Genomic DNA, 12,818 nt, shown 5'->3' on the forward strand with positions numbered 1-12,818 from the left:
ACTCGCTCTACAGCCACCGTTCTGTATGTTACACACCCACGTGCCCAGGGCAGAGGGCTGGGTGGTAAAAAGAGCCCAGGCTCCTCCAGGGGCAAACAGAGGGTCTCCACGTGCCTCTTCTACAAGAGGGGTGGTACCGCCCGCCCCACGGCATCCCAGGAAACATACATGGTGCTGGGAAAGCACTGGAAACTGTAAAGTGAGTGCAGCAAGAAGTACCTGCTCAGCAGCCAAGTCCCTTCTCATCTACCAGGAAACACTTAAATGAAAACTACCCAAAGGATATTTAATTAGAAGACAAAGGTTCTAACATTACACTAAATTGTCCAAAAGAAGATTCTTCCCGAAATTTAAGACACTCCATAGCAGAATTTTAAAAGCTAATCTTTCTGGGACTTCCCTGGTGGTCCAGTGGTTAAGAATCTGCCTTGCAGTGCAGGGGGCATGGTCAGGGAACTAAGATTCCCACATGCCTCAGGGCAACTAAAAACTCAAGTTCTGCAACTATTGCGCGCCACAAAAAAAAAAAAAAAAGTTAATCTTTTGGTTCAACTGCTTTTTCTTTCTTTATGAACCAAACACGCAGGACATTCACCAGTCTGAGGAAGACAGTAGACAAAAGGAATCAAAATACTGACTTCTCTGAGATCAGCTTTCCAAATTCTCTAGATATTTAATGAGTTTGGGTCCAAAGCACTTAAGAATACAACAAATTATATTCTTTGTAGAAAAAAAGGCCCTGTCAATTCTCAATGCTTCAGTGCAAAGACCTTCCAAGTTAGCCCAGCTCCTCACCATGATCAATTACCCGGGATGAAGCCCCATCGACACCAACTCTGCTGAAGGTATTAATATTAACCGAGCTTTTCAAGAATCTGCAGTCAGAAAGGGTGGAGACATCAGCTCTGTCCGCCAGTCCTCCCCAGTCCTTGCCAGTACTTCTTTTCAGCTGTTCTCCACCGAATCCCGCCTCTCCTGTCCTTTCAGCTTTTCAAATTTAGTCCCCTAGAACTTCAATCTCAAATCTGATTCACAATTTGCCTCTGCCACTGCCAGCTAGACTGAGGGGACTTGGTCTGCTCTTTCACCTTTTCCCCATTCCCATCCTTTTAGGGCTCTCTGGGCACAGGTCTAGGTCTAGCTGTGGGTCCACCTGGCTACATGTTACGTGTATATGTATTGGTGGCCTCATCAAATGTCATGAGTCAGTGTAAATGGTGTGCAGGCCTCCTCAGGGCACTGCTCAATTCCCCCAAGAGCCCCGTCACTGAGAAGCCCTGTATTCAGACCCCCAGCAGTCCACCCCCTCATCTCCTTTTGGCCTGAGAACCTTGCTGGCAGCACTAGGTGTGTCTCCCCTTCCTCTGGTCCTCATTCCTTGATATTAAGCCAACGGGGCCCACTAGTGTCCTTCCACGCCCACCACGAGGCAACAAGACGGACACTCAGTAGGAAGTCATCCCAAGCCCTCTCCGAGCATACCACACCGGTCCCTTCTCATCCTGCTGGCGGTGGCTGATAAGGCAGCAGCCTTCCCCCTGCAGGACGCCTCTGGACACAGAACAAGGTATCCACATCTCAGCCTCACAAGGGGCTGGTGACAGGGATGGGAACAGTGATGGGCACAGCCTCTCTCAACACTCCACAGGCCACAACGCTGGCAACTATAATCTATAGCCTTTCTGCCCTGCCTATGCAGCCTCGGATGCAGTGGCCAATGGCTGTCCTCCTTCTAAGTCTCAGAGTAGGTTCAGCTGAGGGCCCGGGTAGCTGATGCTCAGACAGCAGGGAAAGTCACACTGGATCTGGAGTTTCATGGTGACACAGTGCTGGCCCTACACAGTTGGGCAACTGACTAATTCTGATCGGACACCTGTATTTTAGGCCACTAACCTCCACAGTGGGAGAATGCTCTAAAAGGCACGTACAAAGATCCACGGCCTATAGAAAGAAAGTATTACAGTCAAAAATAAAATTTCATTTAGAATCACCACCATTTAACTTCTATTTCCTGTGTATGTTTTATAACAGGTATAGAACTAATAGGTTAATATAAATATACATGGGGATATGCACAAACATTTTAATCACAGGCTTGTGTGATCAGTCTGAAGACCACTCTTCTAGACCAGTGGTCTCAGCCAGGATGCTGCTGCCCTGGCTCCAGTGGCATCCTGCAATGCCTGGAGACACTTTTGGTTGCCAAAATTGGGGGAGGGGTTACTAGCACCTAGGACAGGGATGCTGCTAACATTCTACAATGCACAGGACAAGCCTGACCTCTAAACAGTTGTTTGCCCGAGCTTGAGAAACCTGGCTCCAGATCGGTAAAATGGACAGTGTGTGTATTTGAAGGTGGTATAACCACTGCGGAGTACTGTTCCCAGCATCCATTCCTGCTTTCTCTGTCCCAAATTTCTTAAATCATACAGTTTGGACAGGCTTCCCTGGTGGCTCAGCTGTAAAGAACCAACCTGCGATGCAGGAGACACAGCAGGAGACAGGGGTTTGATCTCTGGGTCAGGAAGATCCCCTGGGGAAGGAAATGGCAACTCACTCCAGTGTTCTTGCCTGGAAAATGCCATGGACAGCTCATGGAATCACAAAGAGTCAGACACGACTTAGCCACTAAACAACAAATAGTCTGAATGGGATTAAACCCATTTCTAGTTTAGTCCTACAGAGAAGGCAATGGCACCCCACTCCAGTACTCTTGCCTGGAAAATCCCATGGATGGAGGAGCCTGGTAGGCTGCAGTTCATGGGGTCGCTAAGAGTCGGACATGACTGAGCGACTTCACTTTCACTTTTCACTTTCATGCATTGGAGAAGGAAATGGCAACCCACTCCAGTGTTCTTGCCTGGAGAATCCTACGGATGGAGCCTGCTGGGCTGCCGTCTATGGGGTCGCACAGAGTTGGACACGACTGAAGTGACTTAGCAGCAGCAGTTTAGTCCTAACTCACTTAATCAACATAAAGCCATGTCATCTGTTCAGAGATGGCACATGATTCAGCCCAAGATAAGTGGCATAATTCCCTGGGGAGCAATACCGCTTTAGAGCTGGATGCACATCCAAGTTGGTCCAGTCAGAGTTAAGCTCAAGGCTTGTTCAGTGGAGGAGAACAAGCTGAGAGGTGCTGGAAGCCATTCTGTGTTCATGCAGGGACCAACCTTGGAATCAAGCAGATATTTCTGGAAAGCAGAGCAGTCATTGAGGGGTCCCACAGTGACACTGTTGAGCTGTTTAGGTAAGCCCTCTCTGAAGCCTGTGCTCTAAAATTTGGGTATACATGCCAATAATCAAGGCAGTTGTAAGTGAATTTGATTTACTACTTATAACTGAAAGTCTCCCAAATGAGCCTAGTCAATTAAAAAAAAAATTATACCCAAGCTTCTCAAGAAAGTACTTAAAGGGATTAACTATTATCAGTAATCTTCTAAAACACACTGAGGACTTGTGTTTCCAGTGGACTATGTTTCTAATGGCTATGAGGAAATTCCCTGGATATTAATTTAATTTCATTCCTAAAATCCTGCTCTAGTCACGGATGCCAAAGCCAGAGGCCACTGGACTATTCCATACCCAATACCCAATACCTCTGGGATATTCTATTCAGTGAAACCATCCCAAGGGCTTGAACAGGGCAACAGAAAGGCCATGAATAGCAGTTAAATCATACATGTCTCAGAGTAGCAACAAGAGGCTCTCTGAAATCTATCTGCCTGATTTTCTAAAACAAAACAAAACTTATGACCTGTATTTTTCTGTACCTTTTTCTTCTTTTACTACTTGTCCTTCCCCTTACCCTCATTCTCTACCTTTCATTCTTCCTGCTCAGAACTGAAGTCTCCTGTTTATTACATAAAGATGTATTTAACTGTTTATCTTTACCCATGTAGGCCTTGCTTGTTATTCTTCTAAAGGCTGTGGATTAGGCTCCTCCCCTCTACTTTATAGCAGAACAAAGCTAAGCTGGACCATTACTACTACAATATATACACTAGAATTTCTTCTATAGTCCTTATGTGATCAAAGATGAATTTTTACCTTTTAATACATTTTTACCTTTTAACTCTGAGTTGCAAGTAACAAAGAGAATTTTAAAACCTAGACGTTCTCAACAAGAAGCTGTTTTCTATACACAGACTCACTCAATTTAGACACTAAAGCCAAGACCAAAACACTCTTTATTATCATTGCTACCCAACTGACAGTAAACTGGTTTCTAGACTCACAGCTTACACGTAACTACAATATGGATTCTACTGACTAATAATATGGCCAGACACCCTGTGGTCCCTAAATTCAGAGCCTTTGATAACTTCTCCCTTTCATCTGCTATCCCTATAGTCACTATCTGAAAAAAAAGGGAATGAATGCCTCTTTACACATAATTTTCTAGAATGTTTTATTTGAATACTTAGCACAAGGCTTAGAAGATTTCGATTATACAAATTCTGTGTTCACTCAATAAAGCAAAATGCTTCCTTTCTGATGCAGCTAACTATCCTTTAGATGCTATTTTCTATATCCTACTTCATTTAGGAAAAAAAAATGAAGTAGCACCTGAACCAAAAACTCTACTGTGGACTTCCATGGTGGTACAGTGGATAAGAATTTGCCTGCTAATGCAGGGGACAGGAGTTCGATCTCTGGCCCAGTTAGATTCCACATGCTGTGGGGCAACTAAGCTGGTGCGTGTGCCACAACTGCAGAGCCCCTGGCTCTAGAGAACTCCTGAGCTCCCTTGCTCTAGGGCCCATGCTCCACAACAAGAGAAACTCCCTGCTCAGTGCAACTAGATAAAACTCTGTGCACAGCAACAAAGACCCAGCGCAGACAAAGATAAATAAATAAGGACCTAAAAAACAACTTTACAGTACTTTCTGAAATGGAAGAGAATCAGTATCTTTTACAAACACACAAATCCAAAATGTTACCTTATACTAATGCAGTTTCAGCAAATTTTACTACAGAGCCATGTTTATAATTACAAATACAGTAGAGCTTTTATTTGGGACAATTTAACAGGCTACACACCTCCAGGTTAGATGCACGATACTTTTTACTCATCTAGTTACTCGTTAAACAAGTAGGAATGATGTTATCTCTAACACATGGGGGTTACTGTATTTGGGATGGATCAGTGAAGAAAACAGACACGGCTGCTACCTGTAAGGCTTAAACTTACATGACGCATAAATTTTAACAGGAATCTTTCATCCAAATATAATACATTAAAAAACAAAGTTGCATGTATGAAATACACTGGAGAAAATCAATTTACAGCCTTAGTATACTTATATAAGCCTCATATAAAATACATGGGCATACTATATTTGTCTTATCAAAGCTTCTTTAATCATTGCAAATAAATCATGCATCTTCTCTATATGGTTCCTGAGCAAATATATTAACGTATGCCTAATGAAAGTGAAAGTTGCTCGGTTGTGTCCGACTCTTTGTGACCCTATGGACTATACAGTCCGTGGAATTCTCCGGGCAGGAATACTGGAGTGGTAGCTGTTTCCTTCTCCAGGGGATCTTCCCAACCCAGGGATCAAACCCAGGTCTCCCACATTGCAGGTGGATTCTTTACTGTCTGAGCCACAAGGGAAGCCTAAGAAAACTGGAGTGAGTAGCCTATCCCTTCTCCAGTGGATCTTTCCAACCCAGGAATTGAACCGGGGTCTCTGCATTACAGGCGGACTCTTTACCAACTGAGCTATCAGGTATACCTAATACTTCAAAGCTAACACTTAGCTGATACAGATTAAACCTGCAGGGACAGGGACAGTACAGAGTACAACAGGTGACAGCTGTCTGCAATGAGGGGAAAGACTGAACTGTGAACATAACTTAGATTATATTATTTTTAAAACCTTAAAGACATACATATCCCCATTAAAGTACAGTTTAAAGGTCCTGTAAATACATTTAGTGACAAGAGAAAACACCATGCCATAAAAATAAGACCTAAAGCGTATAATCCAGGCCATCAAGCTCTAATCTAAAGACAGCTTAGTAGAGCTATTTCAGGTGCTAAGTACTCTCCTGAATGCTGCTTGTTCACAACCAGAACTGCCAAGTCATTCCACGTATGTGTGCTCAGTTGCTTGGGCATGTCTCTTTGCAGCCCTATGGACTGCAGCACTCCAGGCTTCTCTGTCCAAGGGATTTTCCAGGGAAGAAGACTGGAGTGGGTTGCCACGCCCTCCTCCAGGGATCTTCCCAACCCAGGGACTGAACCCGCGTCTCCCATGTCCCCTGCACTGGCAGGCAGATTCTTTACCTCTAGCACCATCTGGGAAACCCAAGTCATTCCATAGGGAAAGTTTAAAAGATTTTTCTCTGTCATGAGGTCTACACATGGAAGGGCTACTTTGGAGGATTTCCGAGTTTCTCTTAATGGGTTGGGTTTAAACAGTAGAAAGATTTTGATAGGTTTTGTTTTGTTTTGATAGGTTTTGTTAGGGAGTAACAGTAAAATTGGTTTAGGTTTTTGACAGTGCCACCCAGATTTGGGGATAGGAGAGAAGAAAGCAGAAAACAGTAGAATCCCTAAAGATACTAAAGTGAAAGTGTTAGTCGCTCAGTTGTGTCTGACTCTTTGCAACCCCTCGGACTGTAGCCCACCAGGCTCCTCTGTCCATGGGATTCTCCAGGCAAGAATACTGGAGTGGGTTGTCATTCCCTTCTCTAGGGGATCTTCCTGACCCAGTGATCGAACTCAGGTGTCCTGAATTGCAGATTCTTTAGCGCCTGAGCCACCAGGGTGGCCAGAGACACTAAAAACCAACATAAATGAATAAGGTTTGCTCACACAAAGAACCCACCCTAGGAGATGGCTAATGAAGGTGCTGATAGTGATCAAAAGTCTTAAAATTGTGTTTTGACTCAGCAATTTTACATACCATTAACACAGTTTACCCTCAGGAAACAATCAGATGACTACACAGGTACACATAAAGATGTCCAGTTTTATAATGGCAAAAATTAGCAATGAGGACTTCCCTGGTCATACAGTGGGTAGCAATCTGCCTGTCTATGAACGGGGCACGGGTTTGATCCCAGGTCTGGGAAGATTCCTCATGCTGCAGGCAACTAAACCCCTAGGGCCACAACTACGGATCCCAAGCTTTAGAGCCTGCCCTTGAGCAGAAGCCACCACAATGAGAAGCCTACGTATCACAGCTAGAGAGTAGCCCCCACTTGCTGCAACTAGAGAAAGTACTCGCAGCAATGAAGGCCGGGCAGAGTCAAATATAAAAAGAATTTCAAAAAAATGAGCAATGAGAGGTCAGAAAGAAATTATGTAATCAGAATAAATTAGGTAGCCCTGTCATAAATGATGGTAACAGCCTCACTGAACTCCTGCCACTGGGCTTGGAAATGTTTACATTCCTCACTGCAACCAGGGAACAGTGAGGGTTGATTAGAAGTCTATTCAGAGAATTCATTACCATGCTGCCATCAAAACTCAACATATTTCTAAGGAGGAAGCAACACATAAAGAAGGGGAGCCTATTTTAAAATTAACTATGAAATTACCTTTGCTGCATACATATATGCACACAGACCTGATTCTGAAGTGCTTATTTCTAGGTATTGGTTTGTGGGTGGTTTCCTCTTCAGTTCTCCTCTTTCTTAAAGGGCAATGCTATACTAAAAAGATGACTATTAATAAAAACCTGACTATTACAGGTTAATTTAGGAGCATTTTTGCCTCTGCAAAGAACCCCTGCTTTTAATAATGTAGGAAATTTAAAAGACTATATGAGTTGTTTTGGGTGAGGTTTTTATTTTCTAGGACCTAAAATTAATTTTCAACTATTCATAAGTCTGTTAGACCTGGTAAAAATATTAACTCAGTATCATCAATTAGTGATAGCATTAAACATGTTTGATGTTAGTTTCCAACAGCTATTCAATAAATAGGAGAAATGTGACAGTCTAAAAAGTAGGGTCTCTGACTTCTTTTCAAAAGCAGTAAACTCAGTTCTCTGTTAAGAGGGCAGCTTAACAGCGGAAGCTAGTTACTTTGAGCAAAGCAACACAGCCTTCCAACAGACAGGATGGGACCACTGCACTGCCTGATTTTAACTGCAGGATACACCCACCCATTTGATATTTTAGCTCCTTTAATGTTCTTCCCTAAAAGAACTGGAGGCACTGTATTCTAGGCTGGTGGGAATGAGTCAAAATCCAATTAGCTACTCTGAAAGCATCCTTTTCAAACACTTATTTTCTTGCAGATCAGCAAGGAATCTTGAACTGCTAATGAAGGAATAGAAACCTGTTAAATACAATGGCCCCAGGCACCACCCTAATAACCTCCCCCGTTTTAATAAGTTCGGAGCTGTGCTGGCTAATGCAGTTTTCCTCCATCACAAGAGGCTGGTGCTCCAGCAGGAGAATCAGCAGCCAGAGGGCACTGTGAAGGGCGCGCTGGGAGAGTCAAGTCGACAGGGGAATCGATCACGCAGCGAGCCTCACAGAGGCTGCTCCAGAGCAAGGAACTCTCTGGGTTCGGAATACAAGCATTAAAAAAAAAAGGCCACCTCACTAGAAACAGTAAATCAAAATCACTGAGAATAAAATAATTTTTTTTTAAATCCCTGTTAGCTTAAGAAATTACTTTAATAACATGGCCAACTTGTTTAAAATCCTCCAGAATGACAAATCAATATTCTGTCTTAATTTAGGAACGCGGCCCCCTCCCTAAACCTTGTGTTACTCTCAAAATAAATCTCAATGGAAAGATGAAGCAAAATGAGAGGGAAGGGCAGAAAAGAGATGAATGAGAAATCATGCCTATGTCTGAAGAACAATCAAATTTTCTGGCCGGACAAACAGAGTACCTAGGTAAACAACTACAATAAAAAGTACAAAAAAACTCAGGAACACTCTCATCAAGGGTATTTTTGCAGACAAATTCTTAACCACTGCTTGTTTGTAATAAGGAACATATCTGGGTAGCAACTAAAACACAAAACTGCAACTAAAATACTCAAATCAGAATAGGATAGGTGCTACTTTATGTAGAATTGTCCTACACTTAAAAATGGCTGTGCCAGGGCTCTGAGGTCCTTAAACAAGACTCCAAACATCTAGAAGACTCCAAAAGGACCCAAAGGCTGTATTGAAAGAAAACAAATCACTAATACAAAATATTTTAACTTCTATCTACTGAAAAACAAAAACACCAGCTCCCTTCCTAACCTCCCTAAAAATACGTTGCCGCCACTGAAACATAAGATGCCATGACGATCCGCCAAATGATGCTTTCAAAACAGGGCACATCTTAGAATTACCTTGTTTCTGACGCTCCAACCAGAAGGTAAGAAGCATTTCACACCTTCCCGTTCTCACTTGATCCTGCGGTCCCCCATCAGCCCTCACACCGGTTGCTGACCCCAGCATCACGGTTCACCAGCACTTCCCAGGCCCCTGCTGATGCCCAATACCGGCATCTCTACCTTATCAACTCGTCCCTGCGCTACACTGAGGAACTCCTGGGCCACTTTGAGCATCTCCAAGCCCGCCTAGGGCCTTCGGGAAAAGGCCTTGGGGGAGAACTCTGAGGTCGCTAAGTGCAGCGTGGCCAGACAGGACCGCCGAGTGTCACTCGTCAGACCAGCCACTAATTGTTTAAGAGAAGAAAAAGGAGGAGACGCCGCGGGGATGGGGATGGGCGTGGGCGCCGCGTAAAACCACCGTCGGGGGATGTGGTCTGGAGGGGGACAGGCCTCGCGCCCCTCAGGCTTCCCCGCTGCCCCATCGCCCGGACTTCCTCCTTCGAGAGCCCGCATTTCAGCCCAGAAGGGCTGGTAACCGGCCCCGGCGCACCGAGGGTGCGCGGCGCGGCAGAAGGGCGGGGGCGCGGGGTCGGGCCGGTAACTCACCCGCCGGCGAAGAGGTGAAGCAACGTGTTCTCCTTCTGCTGAGTCCCCGTCGCCATGGCCGCGCCGGCTCCGCGGCCCGCAGCCGCTGGGTGCCGCGGGCTCGAGGCGGCTCGACGGGGTCGCGAGGTAGTCGCTCCGCTCTCCCGGCTGCCCTCAGGCGGCCTCCGGTGCCGCCTCCATGCGCGCGTAACCCCGCGACCGGCTCCCTCAGCTGGCGCCCTCGGCCGCGTGGCTGAAGGCGCCTCACCGGCCACTGCAGCGCGAGCGCGGCAGCCAGAGGGAACCAGGCGCGCGGCTGTCACGTGCGGGGGCCGGGTCGTGACGTCACTCGGCGGCGCGGGCTCGGGGCGGTGCGCGACGGGGGTGTGGGCCCGGATTCCGCGCGCCTATTGGTCAGAGGGCGCACCTGGGCGGAGCCACTGCGCAGCCCTGGAGGGAAAGACGGGTGGGAGCCGCGGGAGCCAATGCGCTTGGAGTGAGAACCGGCTAAAGCTGCCTGGTGCCTGATCCGGGAGGCTTAGAACTGGGATTGGTGGAGCCTAGCGAGACCGTGCGCCTGGCCTTTATTCATTTTTATAGTCGTTTACTTTGTGATACTTAAAGTGTGTAAAAAAGTATATAAATTACGTATGACAACTCAAGCTCTGTGCTTATCACCCAGTTTAGGGCAAAAACAAGATCCAAACAGTTTTAACTCCCAGTGGTATCATTTTGTGTTTCTTTGATTTTTCTAGAAATAGCTTTTTGGTCTCTTTTCTGATCATCTCCAGCCCAGACGTCTGAGCTTCAAGTTTCTGTATCCGAGCTGTTTCTCTACTTGTGTGTCTTTGGGTCATCGTCAAGCTTAACCTGGGAACTTAACTCCAAGTCTCCACGCTCACGCAGGCCTTCCTTTGTCCCCGTTTGCTGTACATTCTACCACGTGACTCTATCTAATTTCCTCACATAGGCTGCTGCAGGTTTTTTGTTGTTTTATTTGTGTAAATTGTCCTTCCGCCCCTGGAGTGTAAGCTTCAAGAGTGCAGGGACTTTGTTCCTTTCTTTCAGGGTTTTCCCTGAGAAGGTGTCTGCCCCTTGGGAGATACCAAGGTATAGGCCCAAGAAAATAATGAATGAATGCCCTGAATAGGACTCGTCACTGCATTCTTCCCCTCCCCCAAACCTGTCTGCCTCTTGTATTTCCTGTCCTGGAAGAAGATGATGCCACCATCTGCACAGCCACCAACGCCAATAGCTTTCCTATTACTTTCGACTCCTCTCTCTCTGTCCTCTCTCCTCAGCCCACCAGGCACTTCTGTCCTTGGAATTCTCCCGGAGTCATCCCCCTCTCTGTGTTCCTTCCACTGCGGCCGCTGGTTTCAAGTCTTCCTGTCTCTTGCAGCAAAAATCTTCCACCTGTCACAAGCCACCCTTTCATCCCTTTAGTTGGTTGCCCTCCACTCTCATCCCCCTCCAGAGGCACCAGGTACAGACTATACCAACACTTTGTTTTCAATCTCTGCTAAAAGCAGTACCTCAACCAGACCAGGCTGCTAGCTGTCCTGTGTGTAAACACAGTGAGAGCTTAGGCAGAAGGGAAATTGTGTGCAAACACAGGAGCTAGGTATTTGATTGCTGGGGCTCTTTAAAAACAAGTCTTAAGAGCAGTCATCCAAAATACAAATATGGTGACTACTGTATATTAAAGCCATTACTCCCCCTAGGAGCAGGAAAAGTCACATCAGTGCTCCATATATGGGGAGAAATAAGGGAAGAAGGAAATGAGGCGGCCAGGAAAAAAAGAAAGCTGTTTCTTCCTGCTTCCTGGATCTCTCAAATCCCTTGATTCAGTTGCTCAGAAAGTCAATGTTTGTTTTAGCTGAAGATGGTTTATGAGGCATGAGTAGAAAACAGGAGAGAGTAATGCAATCATGTTAACCAGGAGAAAGCTGTTCCCATCCGGGTGAGATTCCAAACCCAAGGAGATTCACTCTTGGAGCACAACCCTCCATCTTGGCTGCTTTTTCACACAGGTGTCTGAGACTGGAACCCAGGCTTCTCACCCACGCAGCAGCCCCCCTCCTCCTCTTTCCCTAAGCATTGTCAGTCTAGTCTGTGCCGGACACATAAGTGTGTGTGTGTGTGTGCCAGGTCGCCTTAGTTGTGTCTGACTGTTTGCGATCCTATGGACTGTAGCCCACCAGGCTCTTCTGTCCACGGAATGCTCCAGGCAAGAATATTGGAATGGATTGCCATGCCCTTCTCCAGGGGATCTTCCTGGCCCAGGAATCAAACTCACGTCTCTTATGTCTCCTGCATTGGAGACAGATTCTTTACCACTAGCAACACATAAGCAGTCTCCCCCATCCCCTTGTTAATAGTAATGCTGCCTTCAGGTTAGAGTTTTTCCAAGGTCTTTCTGTATTAATCTCATTGGATACTCACACTGTTTGGCAGCCCTCTTGTTTTCCTTCCTTTTTATGGATAAGCAGGGTAGATTTGCCCAGGGTCACTCAACTAGTTAGTGGATGATGCAACAACCTTTCATGCCTCTTTGACTTGGGCCATGCTGTTGCTTACGATGTCCTCTTCCTCAATTGGCCAGGCTCCTTCTGGACCTTCTCTGAAACCAGCTCAGAAATCACCTTCTTTGTGAAGTCACCCCATGGAGTGCTTCTTTCTCCTGGCCTTCACTGCTCAGCCTAGAATGCTGACAAAGGTACCTATGGTCAAAGCTATGGTTTTTCCAATAGTCATGTATAGATGTGACAGTTGGGTGAAAAAGAAGGGTAAGCGCCAAAGAGTTGATTCTTTCCAGTTGTGGTGCTGGAAAAGACTCTTAAGAGTCCCGTGGACTGCAAGAAGATCAAACCAGTCAATCCTAAAGGAAATCAACCCTGAATATTCATCAGAAGGACTGATGCTGAAGCT

General features: G+C 45.9%; 1 protein-coding gene across 1 annotated transcript in view; it reads right to left on the reverse strand.

Annotated features, from left to right (window-relative positions):
* Positions 1-10,210, reverse strand: part of SLC25A33 (solute carrier family 25 member 33) — a 31,803-nt gene extending 21,593 nt beyond the window's left edge. Inside the window, exon 1 of the mRNA XM_018060386.1 lies at positions 9,909-10,210. Within this exon, the coding sequence (XP_017915875.1) occupies positions 9,909-9,964 (56 nt within the window). The 5' untranslated portion in view covers positions 9,965-10,210. The remainder of the gene's footprint in view (positions 1-9,908) is intronic.

Source organism: Capra hircus, chromosome 16 (genome assembly GCF_001704415.2).
Source record: "Capra hircus breed San Clemente chromosome 16, ASM170441v1, whole genome shotgun sequence".
NCBI classification, from domain to species: domain Eukaryota; kingdom Metazoa; phylum Chordata; class Mammalia; order Artiodactyla; family Bovidae; genus Capra; species Capra hircus.